An 18597-nucleotide genomic window follows, 5' to 3' on the forward strand; every position below is an offset into this window, starting at 1 on the left:
CTGTACAGTCTTTGAACTGAAGCCCAGCCTTCAAGCCCAGGCACATGTATCATCTCAACAGACTGGCCTCACTGATCAAGCAAGCTCTAGCATAAGGCGTTGGAGAAAGCTCGGGCCTGTTTTACTTCTCAGCACATGCCTGAACATCTGCAGTGTGGTCTGGGCTAGCATGGGCTGGGAATATACATCTGAACCAAACTCAGGTCAGCAGGGATGAGTAAGATGCTTTCTTCTTAGAAGGGCAAATCTTCCCATCGGAAAGACTACGGAATAGTTTTATGCCCAATGTCCACTTCAGCTCGAGGGGATCTAGATCTTTAGGTCCTGTCCTAGGTGCTTAGATGTCCTTGGAGGTGGAAGGGAAGTAGTTACCGAGTTCTCTGCAGGTGTTTCCTTGCCAGAAAAGAAGGCAGAGATGTGGGGTTTGAAAAAAAAGAAAGAGGCACCACTCTGTAGCCATAGCCATTTACCTAGGAGAGAGGACTTCTGGTTTCTGGCACCTATTCCCAAGTCAGTGTCGCTTTTTTATCCAAGGAATATTTGCTGTAAAAATGCCCGAATAGAACCCAGGATTCTCTTCAGAGGCTAAACTAGATGACAGAGATGCATCCTGTTTTACTTTGTCTTTTGCCTCAGCTGCCTTCTCCCTGTCCTAGTCCCTGACAGGCTTGTGTGGATAGGGTCATAATTTCAAACGAAAAGGTGGTGACACCCTATTTCCTTCCTGGTCTTCCTCCTCCCAGGCCAGCATGGTGGTCGGGGATGTGGCATGAAAGCTCCCCAGGAAAGCCATTGAACTCCCACTTCCTGGCCAGGGCTCTAAACCACTGGGTAACAGCATCAGGGAGATGGACACCACTTCCTCTTGCTACACTTTACAAGAAAATGAACACTGTGTATTGGGAGTCTTTTATTTGCTGACAGCCAAATAGGCCTTTTAAACACCTTTGGCAGGCCATGTACTAACACAGACCTTTGTATTTTGCAGCAGTAACAGAAAGAATAATGCTGTGGCCTGCATCCCTGTGAAATGAAGTCACAGAGCAAAGAAACTACAGGAGTTCCTCATTCGTTCTTTCAAAGAGCAGATTTTGGCAGCCACCACCAGAAAAGGACTCCGAATCCCGAGAGGACAAGGGTGCCGCGCACCAGAGAAAGGTGGGAATTCGCACACATCCATGCTCACAGTTCTACCCCTGCACATCTCATTAGCTCCCCACTGAGCACACTGCTTCTTTTGGCGCTGTACCCACTCCTCTTCCAAGTTCAGGGAAGGAAAGACTCTCAACCCAACTCAGCACAGGGCCCTCATGCTACAAAGGCAGGTGTCCTGCCACCTGAATCCCTTATAGGTCCCTTTGCTCTATGACTTAGGTAGGCAGGATTTATGCAGGAACAAGACATGAAAATTTTTAGTCCCTAGAGACCCACATTTGCACTCAGAAACTGTGTTTCAAGGTAACAGTGGATAAAGAGCTCTTGGATAACTGATAATCAATTGAAGTTCCTTTTTATATATGCAACCTTTTTTCAGGGCTTTATAGCATAGACTTGCTCAGGTTTTTCCCGTGTCTTAGAAGTGATGCCAGTTTAAATATACAGCTATGAGAAGCAAGTATCCTGTTGCATAGCTTTGAATGTCGTAACAGTTTCCTGGACCTCTCCAGATGCAAGTAATGATGTAGCTTTTGTGTATTTTCTTAGGAGGACTGAGTTTTATATGCAAACAATATTTGGCATCAATACTTACAATACTGTGCTTGTCAAGGACATGTAGTGTGGATTTCTTGATGTTGCTATGAGTATTTTAAGTTCTGGAAAGATATGATATTATTTAAAGTCGTTCTTTAACACAATAGTCATCAAAAATAAGGTTGATGAGTTGCTGAAACTGAAATCTGTTTGCACATTTGCTGTATCTTTAACAACAATTGACTTCAGGGGTTATTTCTTGCCAGGAGTGAAACCTATCTTTTTCTTATTAATAGCTTTCTTTTGGCTGTATTTTTTCCTTAGGTTGCCTAACACAAAAATGAATGGAGTTCTTGTTCTCTGCCTTGCACCTAGTTATCAGGAGCAAGGGAGAATATGAAAAGAAAATGAAGGGGTGGCAGTAGGTAAAAGGAGACAGAACCTATAAACAATTATTCTCTTTGTGTTTCTCAGCTCTTCCATGTCACGACTTTGTAGATATCTGGCTGAAAATCTACCTCCTCCTCCATCTGCAGGCTAGGTTAAAGGATGATGGATGAGAGGAGACTGACACTTTCTCTGAGAAAGTATTGGTGAAAACACAAGCTTACTTTGAAAACAAATTCCAAAGCAATAGTGGGGCATCACATAGCACAATCAGGCCGTTTCATCTACCTAGAGGGCAAGTTGCAACATCCAGAACCATCTTTCAGTGATCCCATTAAAGACATAAAAGACATATCCCATTTGAGACATAAAAGAAGAAAATTATCCTACAGTAAGTGTTTACTGTGAATAAGTCAGTGCCTGCAGTAACTAACCCCTACCCCATTGTATTTCTTCACTGTAATTGTCACTTCAACCCACACTCATATTTGCCCTACCTTACCCTAATATGTCTCTCTCTTTCTGCATTTGCCCTCCTATTCTGTGATTATTCTGTCTCTATGCTGAAACATAGTCTTCTATAGTGAAAAAGGTTTCTTGTAAACCTTCCCTTTCCACAACAGCCAGGTCTTCCTCTTTTTAATCAAGGTTTGATAGCCAGAGTCAATAATTTCCTTCTACCTTCTGATCTGTTAGGATTGCTCAGCTCTCTGGAAAACTGTGAGAGCTGCTTCCAACCTACAGGGCAAAAGCAGTTTGCTCAGATGGCTGAAGTGACAGAGCTGAGCAGCTATAAATGGGAGGAAGCAGGATGGCCTCAGCAGCACAGAATAGCTCTGAGGAGGCAAAGTAACATTTGGCATCCTTCAAGGAGAGCACTGAGGAGAACCTTTTTAATTTCAACATCAGTTAGTGTACTAAGAGCAAAGAGCATCTCTTGGAGCTGGATCCTACACATGAAGGGAAGGAACTTGATAGTTATTTTCATGTGGGAGAAAATGTCTCTTTTCACTGCTCAAAAAAGCCCAACTTTTTATGCTACAAGAGAGAAAGAGAAATAAAATGAAGGCAAAGGAATGAGGAATAAAGATGTTGTAAATACAGGGAGAAGAGAATAGATGAGGGAAAGGCGCAACTACAAAGTAGGGGTGGATGAAAGGGAAAGATAAGAGAAACTGAATTGTTAGGGAAGAGAGGAAGTGACCATCTATATATAATAGTTTGTTTTGCGTTTGATGCTTTTTACAGAAAGGTTGTTTTTTAATTACTGTGAACTGATGTAAGACATGGAAACATAATTATTTATGTTGTATTCACTGAAGACAACAGCAAAACTCTAAAGATGTTATGACTCAAGATTCCTTGATACACTGTCAAGTTGGAACTCTGCTGAAAAGATTGTCTCACAAAATCTTTGCTTTTTCCCTTGTTTTTCTCTATATGGTTATTTCGCTTGCTCCCCAAATCCTAATGTAATTAATTCCATGTTGTATTAGTTGAACAACTATCACATTTATAAGTCACATGAAAAACAATTACTTAAATATGCCCCGAGTGAGATTATACGTTTCAGGCTAATTAAAGTGGTTGCCTCAGGAGGCTAGTGATCGAATGCTCCCAAAACACCATTGAATTTTGCCTACACAATTATTTATTTATTTATTTTTGTCACCACGAAGGAAGGGCTATTCTTTACCTGTCAAGAATGAGGCTAAAAGGATTTATTAGCACAGCTAGTACAGCCGATAAGGCTTTTCCCTGGAAAGTAAAAGGGGACAAGATAGATCAATTTGAACTGTGTCATGCAAATGGCCTCTAAATAACCTTTTGCCAGCAATATTTGACTCAAATAGATAGGGACCAGGCAGCATAATGGGAGCTTTTTTGGTATAGCTGGTGTTGTGTTAGTTCTTTAAAGTGTCTCTTCTAACATGCCAGATAAAGAGTGAATCATTCCATGATTCATCTGAGACTTTGTTTACAATTTATGAAAAAAAAAAAACACACTGTAAATTGTGGGTGCCCTTTAGGTTAGGTTAGGTCAGAAGATAGTCATCTTTGTGTTTCACTCTGAATAACGCTTTGATCCTCTCCTCTTTCTTCCTCTTTGAAGGTATTCTGACAACAGCTAGTTTCTTAAATGCTAAAATGTTGCCCTCGCAGCAATTTGAATACACCAGGACCTCTGGGGATGCGCCAGTGGAGAAGTTAGTGTCCCATCCCATACACTTTCCCGTTATTCCTATGGCGTGTATTTCTAGGGAAGGCTGCAGTGTTCTTCCCTGACTCTGACACAGTTTGCTTCTGAAATGCCTTTCTACATGTTGCTTTACAGTGTGTGACATGCTGTATATGGGGCAAAACATTTTCAGACTCTTCAAAAGATTTTTTTTTGAGGAACTTGTGTGGATCTGGCTACCAATGGAGGGCAGGAATGGAAAGGAGGGAAGGAGGAGGATGAGCTGGTTGTAACAGGTCTTTCTGTAGCATTTAGGATTTTAGCAATGTTGGACAACTCCCCACTTTGGCATGTTTACTCGTGCTAGGCAGCAGCCACTGCACTTTCACTTATTTTTTACTGCAGCCTGGTGAAGGGCTCTGGCATTCAGTGCAGGCCACATTCAGCAGCCGTTATAAAATACATAAAATAAGTATGGATCACATCAGTGCGTGCATGACCATGATGAAATAGCAAAGTCTGTGCCTTAAGGTGCTAAACTCATGCTCGCTTGCGTTCCTCTGCGGCCTGAGAGCCACCTGCACACGGTGAGAGGAGCTGCTGAAGGGGACAGCCCCTGTGCACGCTCACGACGGGCGCCAACAGGCATAGCCTGCAGAACCCGCTTTAAGAAACAGATCTGCCCTACATGGTTGTCCGGAAACTTAGTCCAAAAGTCATGGTGGGAAACATTGATGGCAGGGCAGCTGGCGTCCAGAGGCATTTTCGCTATATAATTATTTCCTGGCAGGTTTCTCATGCAAATAGACTGAAAGTGGCTAGGGTGTTTGTTCGCCTTTGCCAGGTGCCGAGGGGCTTTATCCATTTCCTGGCCTTAGGCTTGTGGTGCTGTAGGCTCTAGCGCTGTGCACAAGGGCTATCAGAAGTGATACTCACTTCCTAAGGTACTGAAGGACTGGCCTACATTAGGAGAACCGGTATTGAGGCAATGACGTTGTCTCCTGAGGACAAGCGCTGTAGCCACAGGTCCCACAGCCCGGTTTGCACCACCTCCTGCTCCGAGCAACCTGGGGCAGCACAGGGAGTCCGTGACTACATCCGCAGCCAGGGTTCTGCACACCTGGAAATGCGAGCTGTGCTCCTACACGTAGCCCCAGCTTCCCGTTCAGCCCCAGATTGCAGCTAATTCCCCTCTACTGTGCCAGTAAAATCATGGGGTTGTGTGCTTGCTGCACCCCACATTGGGCTGGATGCTCACCTGCACTGGAGTGGTGAGCTGTCTCACTCTAGTCCTCCTTCCCCCACAGAACTAAAGCTTTTTCTTCCTCCCTACCCAGATAGGTGGTTTTTTTTCACCACTTGTGTGCTTAAAAAATCCTAAATTTCCGGGTGTTTTATTCCCTCCCTCTTTGATTCGTTATTTGCTCCAGCTCGCTGCCCTTCTTGCAGTCGTCAGCTCCTTGGAAACAGCAGAACTTGTTTACCTGGAGGTGGCAAGGAAACAAATTCATGTGCAGCAGCTGCAGACTTGCAAGAAACCCAGATTCCTCCGGAGTGCTGTTGGAAAAATGAGTCTGTGATTATGCAAACTTCTAAAACGGTTAGCTGGCAGGAGTAAAAATGTCCTTTTTATGCAAGAACCTCCACAGTGGCATTCCACTGCTAATAGTAGTGGTGGAAGGTTTGTTGTGGGTGTGTGCGTGTGCATTTTTATGGGCCTTTTCTGTAACCTTTTGTTTTTCTGTCAGCAATTTGTGGGGCTTGAGAAGCAAAGGTAAAATTGGTAAGTCTTGCTGATGTTTGGGAATATCCAGTAGGTGTGATTGTTTGAACCAAAGAGCAGAGCATGTGTGTGGGGGGCTGTTTTCAAAAGAAAGTTAACACAAAGGAAGGGGTGAATTTATGTTACACTCGTTAGCCCTAGCTAGCTGCCTGGTCCCATGATCTGCCGTGCTTTGCTAGTAGAGTAAATTACTTCATATTCACTGTGCACCAGAGGGGGGGACTATAGCAGAGCATGAATCCATACGCCGCTTCCCTCTGCAATAACCTCACGTGTAGGTGGATTGGGAAGAAACAGATTCATCCATCCTTCTATTCAGTGTCGTGGCTGATTTTTTTTGTTTTCCAGACAGTAACAATCAGAAAGCTACGGCGTGCAGGAAGGATTATAATGGCAAAACAACTGAAACCTGTGCCTTTCCCCTGGGCAGAGGCCGGTCTTGGCGCTTGCAGGATGCCTCGCTCAGCCGAGCGGCGCCAAGTGGGGACGCGCCACCGCTCGGGGAAGGGACACGGCTCAGCGAGGAGGTGCAGAAACATGGCTGGGAAAAGGGCTTTCTGCCCTTCCTCCTCCCTCCTGCCCCCAGCAGGAGCAACTTGTAAAAGCACTTCATATTTGCGTGACTTTTGCTAAGGGTTTCTTCCTCCTGTTAGTAGGCATCTCCTTTTTGTGGCAGGTAGCAGCTCGCGGCAGGCACTGCCATGTCTCTGCTGCCATGGAGGAATTTGCCCTATATTTTACACTCTTGAGTGAGACACTTTGTGCAAGTTTTGCCATTGGTGTCTTGGAGACTGAGGAGGATAACTGCTTGGCACGATGCAGCCTTCACATGTGCTCCTGAGAAAATAGCATGAAAGGGTGCGGAAGGGGAGTGGAGAAACAGGACTTAATACATAGGTTTGGTAATGCAAACACTATTGATAGTAGTCACGGGAATACTGCATGTTAAATATCCTTTTTGTTTTCTCCATGCTAGAGTTTGGGCACAGTGTCTTATTATTTATACCCACAAAGGTAAAAAGACAAGTGTCAAAGCACAGAGGAGGCTGTGAGTGAAAACAGGCTGTGAAACCTCAGTGCTAGTTTTACAGAGACCACTGACAGGCAAATGCAGAAGTCTGTAAAACAGATAGTAGAAAAGTGTCAATCTTAAACTTTTAAAAGAAAAAATAATTAGAAATAACCAAGAAAAATCTTACATAGCTTCAGTTAGTTGAGGAGAGCTACTATGAGTGATATAAAAGGCATTGCTTTGAAATTGCATTAAAATAAAAGATTCCTGTGCGTATGTCTGTATATGTGTGTTTGTGATTTATTTGTTTATTTTGACCAAACAATCTGGTTTGATGTAAACAGAGTCAGGGACTGTCCAGCGATGTACCTTGAAAACATTGTCACTGGTACATAATTCATTAAGGTCATGCTGGCATTATATATCTCTCTTCCTACAGGCTATGGATTCTGAATCAAAGTACAGGTTCGTAGGAAGCTCTCTTCAGCCACCAGATAAAACACTTCCTGCAGCCTTTGCTTCTAAAGAACCCAAGAAGTTGGCGGCTGTTGCTGGTGACGGGCTATCACCTCTCCCCAACAACCAAGGTAAAGCCAAAATATATCCATAAAGTGGTCTTTTTAATTGTTCCATGTGAAATCTCTAGAGCAAACTCCCCATTCTGTTTTACTCTGTTCAGTGACCTGCTGTGATTATTAGACTGACATTGAGACAGGATGTATATGTGTCCTGAGGGAGTAGTCCCTGAAGTCATACGTCTGGAATGGAAACTGCCGTGGGGCTTCGAACATCCTTATAAACTTTGGCTTTGAAAATTGTTTAACTTTAAAATTGTCAGACTTCCTCTGAAAGCAAAGGAGAATGTTTCCAACTCATCTGAAGCAGTTCATGACTAAAACGACAACAGAAGTTTATTAATGTGCTCCTCTGGCTTGAGGTTGGGCATACATGGTATTATTTAACTCCCTCTAGCTTAAAATTACTTTTGAGCTTTTTGTGTGGTATGATTTCTTGAGAGATCTTGTGAATAAAACAGTCCTTTAGAAAACAGGTATCAGCATATTGGTCTGTGGGAAATACGCACTCAGTTCTGTTACATTTGCAAGTTATTTACTCTCAATACCATAATGAGGCAATGAGGAGTAATACCACGTGCTGTTTCACGCATAGATACTCAGTCTACCTGAAAGGCCAGATTTACTGCACAGAGAGAAAGCCACTCTGTTTTTTCCTTAATTAGCTTAATTGAGTTTGGGAGGTTTTATATTAAAATGCGCAGTTTAATGCCGTTACGAGTTTAATGCTCTTTGCTGAGTATTCCTCCACCCAGAATACTGGTATAGAGAAAATATTGCCGTTTGGGAAATGTCAGAAAAGACATTTCACTTGTTACAGAATGTACCTTAGGCATCCACAAGTATATCTGGTTTCTGAAGACCTGATAGACTTTCTCTTGTAATTGAAGTTGGAACGGTGATTTTAGTTTTGATGTAGTTTTCACTTTTCTTTCAATTTGAGGCTAAAAGCAAAATCTTGCACGTTCATTCTTATGGTTTAAAATATTACTTGATGCCAGAAGTTTGAAATTTGAATTGTTACCTTTTGAAACAGCAAAGTCTTTAGAAGGCACCCTCTACTAAAACATTCCTTTGTGTCTCTTTCCTTCCCTGCAGTGTCCTTATTATCCGTCCAAATCAGCTGCACTACATCCAAACTCGTGAGCTTACTTTGAAACCTCTTCTCCCTGCTTCTGTGCAAGCAGATACTCATACTCCTAAGTGCTAGGCTTTGTCCTATTTAATTTCGTATGATTTATTTGTGCTTACTGACATTTATGAAAATAGCTTTGCTCATAGAACTCGTGCTTTATAGCTCAGTTATATAGCATTTTTTTTTCCTAAATATGTTTTGAGTGTGTTGCTTTGTTGGGAAATATCATTATTCACTTTAGGGGAGATCCTAGGAAGAAAGTCGGTATAGTGTTTTGTTCATTGAAGTGGTTTACAGAAACAATAAGAAAAAGGAATTGTTGTAAGAGCTTAGAGTGTAACTGCTGCATTGTTTGCTAGCTGTGGTATCGGCCCTGAAAACCCTTCAAGAAAAGATCCGCCGCCTCGAGCTGGAGAGGTCGCAGGCAGAGGATAATCTGTGCAGCCTCTCTGCAGAAGCTGCTCGGTATAAGAAGGCCTTAGAGCAGGAATCCTACAAAAAGGACATCTCACATCAAGAACTGATGCAACAGAGGAAAGGTATTTCTCTGAATCATAAGGAGGAGTCGCAACAACTCAAAGACTATGTAATCCAGGGAATGCTTATTTTGGCAAGTTGCTAATTAACACCATTTCCTATCCCTCTTTTTTTTTTTTTTTTTTTTGCTTCAGAATTAGGCAGGTGTATAGTCCTGCCTGATAACTGTAAATACAATTTTTATGTATATTAATCAAATAGTGTTTACCCCATGATGATGTTTTAAAGAAGGAGAAAATTTCAGGTGATATATTTAACTCCTACAATAAGCAAACAGCTGTTTACCTGGATAGCACTGCTAACTTGAGAAGAAATGAGGGGAAAGGAAGAAACCAAATTCGGGTTAGGTATCTACTGGTATAAATGAAAGTAATTTCAGTGCTTATACCTTTGGAAATCATATTAGTGTCTAGCTCCAAAAAAGCATCCTGGTTTTTATGTCTTGTATAGAATGTGTTTTTAACTATGTGTCTTATTCCATCCAACAAACCTTACCTTTCATGTTTTGGGGGACTAGAGAGCTCTTCAAAAGAATTGACAGACTGGCTAAATGTGTGAATGCTGTTGCTGTACTGAATGTCTCTGCATCTCTCTGTAGATGTAAGTGTGCAGTTAAATGCAGCACAATCCCGCTGCTCCCTGCTGGAGAAACAGCTGGATTACATGAAGAAAATGGTTTCCAGTGCAGAGATGGAGAAAAAATTGGTTTTAGAACAGCAGGTGAGGCTTTTAAACAAAACTAACAAAGTAGTAATGCAGTGCAAAAGTACAGAAATGTGTAAGATTTAAATTGTTTGTCCCTCGTTCTTCCTCAGCTCTGCTCAGGTTGACAGCAAATTAGCAATTTACTATCTGATTTGCCAATGCCAACCATTCAATGAATTGTACAAAAAGACTCCCTGGGTGGAATTCCTGATGAGCACAATCATGTCAATACCTGCATATTTGGTAGACAAAGAGACTGCCAGAGACTTGAGTTGTCTCTGTCTGGCTAGTATTTTTCATCACATTGTAATTTAAAAAAATATGAAATTTAAACTAGGTAGAAATATTTTCTGTGGAGTGTTTACTATTTTACTGTCTGAAACAATTTCAGTTGGCTACCAACTCAACTTCTGCTTACTTTTTTCAGACCAAGCTTCAGAAGGAGAAAAATCAGAACCGGGTGGAGTTGCATGCGAAACTTGAAAAGCTTGAAGTGCTAGAAAAGCAGTGTCTTAAACTTACTGCTACTCAGAGGATTGCAGAGGTAAGCAGGCATGAAGTGACAGTCTGAAAGTCATTCATGTGATATGATTTATATGGCATAATGTTAATAGTCCTAAGTTTTGCAGAGGTTTCCTCTGCTAGAGCTATGATAATACAATGACAATACAATACAATAATTGTTGAGTGCCTCCTATCTTGGCTTCATTTCTCTGTTTTTTTCATTCTGGGCCTTAAGGAAGACCCAGAACAGTCCTGTTTTATCCTAGATTACAATTGCAAGCAACTTCATGCTTCTGATTCAGTGTGACAGACTGAAGTGTGACTGAGCATTTTGCCTTCAAATTCAGGACAAGATCAAACACTTAGAAGAAAAGCTTTGTAAAGAGGAACATCAGCGCAAGCTAATGCAAGACAAAGCTGCTCAGGTAGATTGAAAAGGCTTTAGTTTATCTTTTCTTGTTACTAAAGTAAGTTACTCTCCCTGTTTTTTTTTTTTTATTACTTTAAAATTCCACATGATGATTAGCTAGGAAGAACTCCTACAATGCTAGTTGGACTGAGTAAAAGCTGTGTAACAGAAAACTTGTCTGATGTCTTGCAGGTCTTGCTCAAGGAAGATTCCAGTAGTTGTTGTTGTTAATAGTACAGTTCATCAGCCACAAAGCTGCTATAAGTGATCTGAGTAGAAAATGAATTTGTAAACAAACTGCAATTAAATCAGATAACTTTAGCTTACAGCAATTAGAAAGAGAATCATATAAGAAACCAACCAAGTAAGGTTGGTTGTTTTGTTTGTCTTCATCTTTTGAAGATTTGCTGGAATCTGATACACTGGATTATTCTTGGAGAAGTCTTGCATCAGTGGTACTGTTACACTGTTTGTTAAATGAGAGTTTGAATAGTTCACTGTTCGATGAGTTCATAGTCTGTTCCTGTGGGGCTAGCATCCAAATGAGAGAGGAGTATTGCCCAGGGAGCAAAATCAAAGGAAAACAGTGACCTTTTCTAAAAGGGGCAGAGTGACTTCAGGTTTTCTGACCCTCACTTTGTGAGAAGTAGCAGGCAATCTGAAAGAGGGCAGTTTGTGGTGACATTCCCAGGGGAGGGATGAAAGCTGAAGAATAATATTATAAGAACCTAGCTGTAAGCACAGCAAACAGCTTAAATTAATTCCTTATTGCAATCACTTTCTATAAGTCTTCCAAAACCCATTGGCTTTCATCAGTCCAGGACCCTTGAAATAACACGCAGATTATAGCTCAGAGACATGACCATCTTCCAACAGAATGCCACAGCTGAAAAGTTGCAGTTTTGGGGGGTTTCTTGAACTATTTCTGTTGCCACCGAGCAGAAAGCCTAGTATGGAGATTTCATCTTCTGAGAAACATAGCAAGAACAACTTTCCCAGCGCAGATAGTCTGACCTTAGCAGTAGTATAAACAAGCATTCAAGAAAGAACTTCAGTGTAGTAAACTGAGTCCTAAACGAGTGTTGCTCCTACCTAAGTTCTCTGCCGGATTGATTTTGATTTGTTGGATCTCCTTGGGGAAACAGTAGGTGGACGGTGGCTGCTTCAGCATCCTTTTGACAGTAAAGTCAGAATACTCTCTCATTAGTTGTAAACTTCTAGCACTGTTCGTCCAAGTCTGTTATACATGCTAAAACACAGTCCTTGTCGTATTTTTAATTGGAATGGATACTTTGCTTACTTATAACTTGTCTTTATATCAACTAAAAACTGCAGAGCAATCCCTGGATTGTCCAGCAGTGTTACATGGATGGGCTCAGTTCTATCTGCCCCCAAATTGTAAGATCCAAATGTTCATGCTATCCAGGATTTTATGAGCACACCCCTAGCATGCAGCAAAATTGGCTTACTCAGTTGCTAGGTGTCATAGCAGAGGAATACATCAACTGCAGCTGGATATGAAATTAGGAATTTCTAAGGCAGTGCTGCCAGATTTGCCTAGTGCCATGCCACTCTCGTAGTCTATTCATTCTTTTGTAACATAGCTTATGCTTCCCAAACAGAAGAGCTAATAGTGCCCTTAATTGATTCTCATCCGTGCACGAAGGAGGGCATTAATCAGACCATGTGATTTCAGACTTCTGGTATTACATTAAATGATTCCTTTTTTCTGCTTTTTCTCACAGCTTCAAGCTGGATTTGAGGTAAATAGAATGTTGTTGTCCTTGGTTTCGTCTCAAAATGAACCCAAAAAGGAAAGGAGAAAGAAGAAAACCAAGAAGGTAACATGACAGTTTGCCATTAGCATAGTGTTGCTGATAGGATCTCACTTGCACCGAGAGAGGAATTTGCAAAAAGTGGTGACACAAGAGGCCCTGGGTTTGTCTGCAGTGCTTTATTCCCTTTCCAGGGGAAGAGCAGCACTGAATACCTCTTTCTTCTAACCTCCCAATCCTGTCTCGTAATTAAAGTTGGAATAAGGCTATTAGCACCCTCACCAGCATGACAGTAACCTCTGTTACAGTTTTACTGCCTGCCTCCTTGTCCTGTCTTAGCTGTTTTGCAGTTTATCTGGAAAAAATCAGTTCCAAAACCAAATTGAACTAAGCAGTTTTAAGATGGTGTGTGGAGGGGGGAATGTTGAAATCAAGAGAATTCATTTAGCAACACACATTACATGTTGGTCAAAATTTTGCAACTCTGTTTTTGCAAACCTAAGTAAGCAATGCCCAGTTTCTAATGTTAATCTATTTGTCAAGCTATCTGCTAAGTGCATCTGGAATAGAATTTACTTAGTTGTTATTGTTGGAAAATCCTACTTCTTCCACATATGGGATGGATTTTTTTTTTTTTTTAAGAGGGAAACTAAGATGATGCATTTCACTGCTTGTTTATTTGAATTTTACTTTTTTTCTGTTGTTTTTTGGTAAGTTCAGGATTTTACTGTTGGGCCAGCACATTGATATTTCTTGTCTTTTCCTTTTTTTCTTACAGAAGAAAAGTCCTGCTGGGAAGAAAATGTGTCTCCCACAATTTCATGTTAGGGCTGGTGTGCTACCTTTCGTGGCTGGGAAGGTGAGTATAAATAAATGTTCTTACTAAATTGGCATCTACAGCTTTAATAAGTGTCTTCATTGAAGTTTTTTCTCACTTAATAATTCTTCTTTTAAGTCTGCCAGCTCCAGCCATTCTGTTAGTGCAAATGTACAAAGCGTGCTGCATATTATGAAGCATCGCAACCCTCGTTTCTCATCACGAGGCGAAGAGGGAGCTGCAACTGGAATTTCAAGACAAACTGTTGCTTCAAAGTCTGTATCTTCTTGTTCCACGTCATCTACTGTCACCAGAAATCTTTCTGACATTCTGTTGGCCATAGAAGATGAGCTGGGCCAAATGAGCTTGTGAGTAATCTCTGGTATTAGGAGTGACTTCAGCTGTAGCCCTGAGAAGTGTCAGGCAGGCTGTACTTGAACCTGTTTGAGGTGTTGGGCTGTTAGTGGAGAGAATAGTCTAAGCAGGTCTGATTAATAGGATTTTTCTCATTTGGGAAATCATTTTTGTTCTGGTGATAGTTGATCTTGTGAGCAAGCAACATTCAGCAGGGTTTCTTCTCCTTCCACATCCTGTGCTTAACCCTCTTTCTGCTAAGGGAACAGCTACAGCAAATAAAAAGCCTTTCATGTCTGAACTTGTTTTGAATTTTTAAACATACTGTAAGTTCTACCAAGTCCACCAAGACTGTTCTGCTGGAGAAGGCTGCAAAGGTTGTCCTAGCATTGAGTAGGCCTGCAGCAGGCCGTCGGTTTGGGAGCCCACATAGGTCATTGCAGCAGTGGTAGGAATAATCTTGTCACAAAGTCTAACCTGTGTTGCTGTGTCCTCACTCTTCCTGTGCTGCCTCCACACTAGCCTGATGCTTATCTGATCCTTGTGCTGAGACGCTCTGGGATTTGTTCCCTATCAACAGCAGGAGAACTTGCCAGTCCTGTAATGGGGCTGTGAAAGAGGGACACATCATCCTTGCCACCTGACAGGGAAGTGGGCAGAGCCTGGAGAGGTTAAAACACAAGACAGGAGTAAATGTATCTTTCAAGCCTTACAAGTGGGTGTGGATTTCAAGCAGCCATGCTCTTAGTTGAACAAGGGATGTGTTGGTTAAACCAGTTACGACCCTGGCACTGGTTTAAAATCCTTGATGTCCCTTTTGGCACTCAATAATCCTTGGTACTCTAGGCTTCCTACATATAATCCAAAGTGTGTATTGAGCTTCTATTAGGATTTCCAGATTCCCATCTTAATAACAAAATAAAAGTTCTAGTCTGTCATCCTAAAAGCTGTGGATTATTTGATACTGTCAGCCAAATTCTTCTTTGAAAAGCACTTGTGTTTTTACTAATGAAATGTCAATCCAAGGGCAGAATTTTTATTTATTTATTTATTTATTTTAAGATAGAAACAACCAGTCACTTCAATTAAATTGGCAAGGAGCAACACTTTACTCAGAAGTCAGAGAAGAAGCCATGATCTCTGCATAGAGATTATTTATATAAGGCCTTATTGAGAGGTCTTTCCTGTATTTTGACTAGTACAAAGATCCAGATATCAAGTACATTTAGACTATTCCTTTTCATTAGCTCCACAAAGCAGCTCACCTTGCAGCTGGTCTTTGAGTAGAATCTTTTAATTGGAATGATCTGTCAGAAGAACTATAATTTAAAATGTAGTAGTTTAAAGAAGGGCTTTTTTTGTTTGCACTAAACTGGGCAGGAGGTGAAAATACTGCATTGCGTAGCTACTGTTGGCTTCTGTTCACTTTCCAAATTCTCATTTTGCACAGTGTTACACATGTACTTGTTATGATTGTGGCTAGTGAGGAGGTTCTAAGATGCTCATGAGCTAAATATTTGGAATAAGAAAATCGGACGCAATGGAAAAAGCTTCTTCCTTTCTACTGTGAATATATTTCAGATGAATGTGTATTGTGTGAGACAGTAAATAATGCTAAGTCGTTGTATTCCAGAGGAGACAACTAGCAACACACACAGTAAAACAAAAGTATTGGAGTAAATCTTTGAGGCTATATAATGAGCACCTTTTTTTTTTTTTTTTTTTTTGTGTGTGTGTGTGTGTTTGTCTTTAACAGTGAGCATAAAGAACTTTCAAAGCAGATACAGGAAACTCACAACTCTGAAGTTTGCGAAGACTTAGAACGGCAACTGGATTGCCTTGTAAAAAAAATGGAGATTAAAGGCGAGCAAATATCCAAACTAAAAAAGCATCAGACTAGTGTAAGAAAAAATGTAAGCTGTCTAGTTAGTAACACACTAATTTAATAATTGCTACAACTCTGCCTCCTGTTGTCATTAATTAAAATGTCACTGTCGTCTTAAGCCAGGGTGTTCAAATATAGGTGACTTAAAATTAGATTGCTGAGTGGTTTTGTACCTCCAGTTACTCCCTTTGATTAAGAAAATGTGCTTACAGTTGACAGCCAGATGTGTATGCTGGCAGGGTAGCTTCTGGTCCTGGGGCACATCTGCAATACAGGAATGAACAAAACAGAAGCTCTAATTCCTATACTGCTTATGCGTCTTTTTACATTACTGAAATACTGAGGCCTTTTATTAACCAAATATTTTGCTGAATGCAGCTTCTCTGTAATCATAGTTGGACAAACCTTTGTCTCTTTAACTCTTAAACATATGCATCCTAACAGTGTTTGTTACAGATCCATAGGCAACAGTGTAGCATGCATGGATGCCCATATGAAATCTGTAGGTGAGCTGCTTAAACCCCTTGTAGCAGCTTGGCTTGGAATATGTGATAGGAAATACAACCCACGGTACCATCTGATATTTTTCTGCTCCTCCATCTGATGTTTCAGGATAAATAGGTACATCTAAGAACTTGGTTTGCATAGGAAACAAAACAAAACTGTGTGAGACCTTATGGAAGGGAAAGATAATTAAATATTATCTTTATTTGTAAGTAAGTACTTTAACTATAAGTTAGTAAGACTATAAGTAAGTCTATTTCACTTGCATTTATTCTTTGATAAATTTTATTGCCCAGACATTTTTTGTCCACATGTTTGCAAGCACCAAGATGGTTATGTCAAAACAGTCTTGCCAGGGTCACATGTTAGCGACATGGACATAGGCCATTGACTATGGCCTGTCTCACATGGGTTCCTCTTGCTTGGCAATGACGACTGTTTTTTTTGGATAAATCTTGCTAACTCTCAAGGAGTCAACAATTATTACAGCATGGTTCTCCGAATCTCAGAATCTTGCTGGCTTGAATCCCTCCATGAAGCCTAAGATAACAGGCAGCAAGAGCACCTTTGTGTCTTCATTTTACATGTCCTCAGTTTGCCTTCCTCTTGCTTTTGGGGATGACAGGGGCACGAATGGCACGTCGTCTGTGTTGTGGTGTGCCCTTATCGGAGCACACGCCTTCTGGCCCTGATGTGAACAGCACATTCTGGTGTTTATCTGTTTGGCTGCTGCCCGTGATGACCTGGTTATCGATACAGAGCACTCCTCTAAGCCTTGCTCTATATTGTTTCTTCTGGTGCTTACATGCACAGACACTTCCAGTTGTCCTCTGCACAGGGCAGTCATTGTATTTCTGATACAAATTTCTGTATTGTAAACCTTTCACATTGAAAACACTGTAGCCGTCTCTGTATTTGACAGTTAATAATATGTTCCTGAATGCAATTAAAGCTACTCATTTATAGAAATGGACTTGAAGCCTAAATTGGCATGTGGGACACTTCCAGCTTAATTCTATCTTTAGCAGTGACCTTTTCATGCCAAATATGAGTCAAGGCATTCTCTTGTCATTTTTTTAAAAAAACACATTCTGTGGTAATTCAACCATATTTATTCTGTTATGTATTTTGCTAGCGGCCTTCCAAGTAAACTACTTAGAGTAACTGATAAGATATAGTATTCATCGGTAGCTTTCCTTTTTGATTAGAGTAAATTTCCATTTGAAATGGAAAAAGCCAGTGATAAACAGAAAGTGGTGATAGCAGATCATATTTCAGGCTCTCCTTTACTCTCCTTTGGAGAGTGTGTATAAATGTGTGTTTTTGAGGTTCAACCACCTGTTGATTGTGGGCGAGCTCAATTTTCTGTTTCAATAAGAAATTATACACTTAGTAGAAAGTAGGTTTTAGCATTTTTGAAGGAGTGTGTTAGACATCTTGAATTTGGTTGAAATCTGGTAAACTATACATCAATCTGTTTTCTGAACATGTAACATTATAATGGTAATCTTTCTTTCTAGGTCCAAAAAATAAAGCAGAAAATGCAAAAAATGAAGCAAGAGGCAGCACACATCAAACTAAAATGTGGTGACCAAAAGGAAACAAAGGAAAGTCAAGTTGCTATAGGAGAAAGTAAGTCTAAGGCTTGCCCTGGGCAGAAAAGCAAGAGCTCTCTTCAGCTCTTAAAAAACGTGCAGAAACTGCAGTCTACACTGAAAAGAGATGATATCATGTGGGAGCGATAACTGTAAAATCTTCCATGTTAAAAGCCTAGTCATTTATTAACTAGTCATTTTTGAATTTCAGTAAGTGGCTTTTAAAAATAAAATAGACATAGCATTTCACATTCGAAGCTGCCTGGACACTAGTAGGTCAGTTAGTTTGTTCACCTCAGAATCAACTTCCATGTAGCCTGACTGTAGTTCCACTACACTGACTTTTAATAAAGCATTTTTAATGTATTTATAAGGTGCTTATTAATGTGTCAAATAAAACTTGATAGCTGTTTTACACTTAAAATATTATGCAATCTGTGAGTTTTCCTTTGTACCCCAAAGATACCTACACTTTGCTTTTCCAGTGCAACCAGTGCTCCCATTCAAATAAAAGGGAAGGGATTTTTTTTCTCTAACTGAAGAGTTGGATCATTGCAACTGAAGCTGAAAAGGGTGTATTGTCTCCTATTTATATTATTGTTATTATTATTACTACTCTGTAAGCTTTACTGATAGTGTTAATAGGCTCAGGACTTGCGATACTGCATGTGACATGAGAAGGAAACAAGAGGGTTAAGGAGCAGAGGTGGATACGCAAAAGGCAAGGAGGGAGACTTGTCAGGTTTTTT

General features: G+C 40.7%; 1 protein-coding gene across 1 annotated transcript; it reads left to right on the forward strand.

Moving 5' to 3' along the window:
- Positions 1-5978: 5978 nt before the first annotated feature.
- Positions 5979-18214, forward strand: CEP57L1 (centrosomal protein 57 like 1). The gene is made up of 11 exons (XM_088522283.1): positions 5979-6041; positions 7493-7640; positions 9123-9302; positions 9899-10020; positions 10433-10549; positions 10857-10934; positions 12664-12759; positions 13475-13552; positions 13649-13878; positions 15621-15777; positions 17774-18214. The coding sequence occupies exons 2-11, from the start codon at positions 7496-7498 to the stop codon at positions 17996-17998; spliced, it is 1428 nt and encodes a 475-aa protein (XP_088378409.1). The 5' UTR covers positions 5979-6041; positions 7493-7495; the 3' UTR covers positions 17999-18214.
- The last annotated feature ends 383 nt before the right edge of the window (positions 18215-18597 follow it).

This window comes from Tinamus guttatus, unplaced genomic scaffold, assembly GCF_059628265.1.
Source record: "Tinamus guttatus ecotype Peru unplaced genomic scaffold, ASM5962826v1 Tinamus_guttatus_pri_ptg000010l, whole genome shotgun sequence".
In the NCBI taxonomy this organism is placed as follows: domain Eukaryota; kingdom Metazoa; phylum Chordata; class Aves; order Tinamiformes; family Tinamidae; genus Tinamus; species Tinamus guttatus.

Coding starts and splice junctions, on each gene's coding strand:
- CEP57L1 (XM_088522283.1), top strand. CDS start 7,496: ATGGATTCTGAATCAAAGTACAGGTTCGTAGGAAGCTCTCTTCAGCCA. Junction 9,303..9,898: donor ACTGATGCAACAGAGGAAAG/GTATTTCTCTGA, acceptor ATCTCTCTGTAG/ATGTAAGTGTGCAGTTAAAT. Junction 12,760..13,474: donor GAAAGAAGAAAACCAAGAAG/GTAACATGACAG, acceptor TTCTTACAGAAG/AAAAGTCCTGCTGGGAAGAA.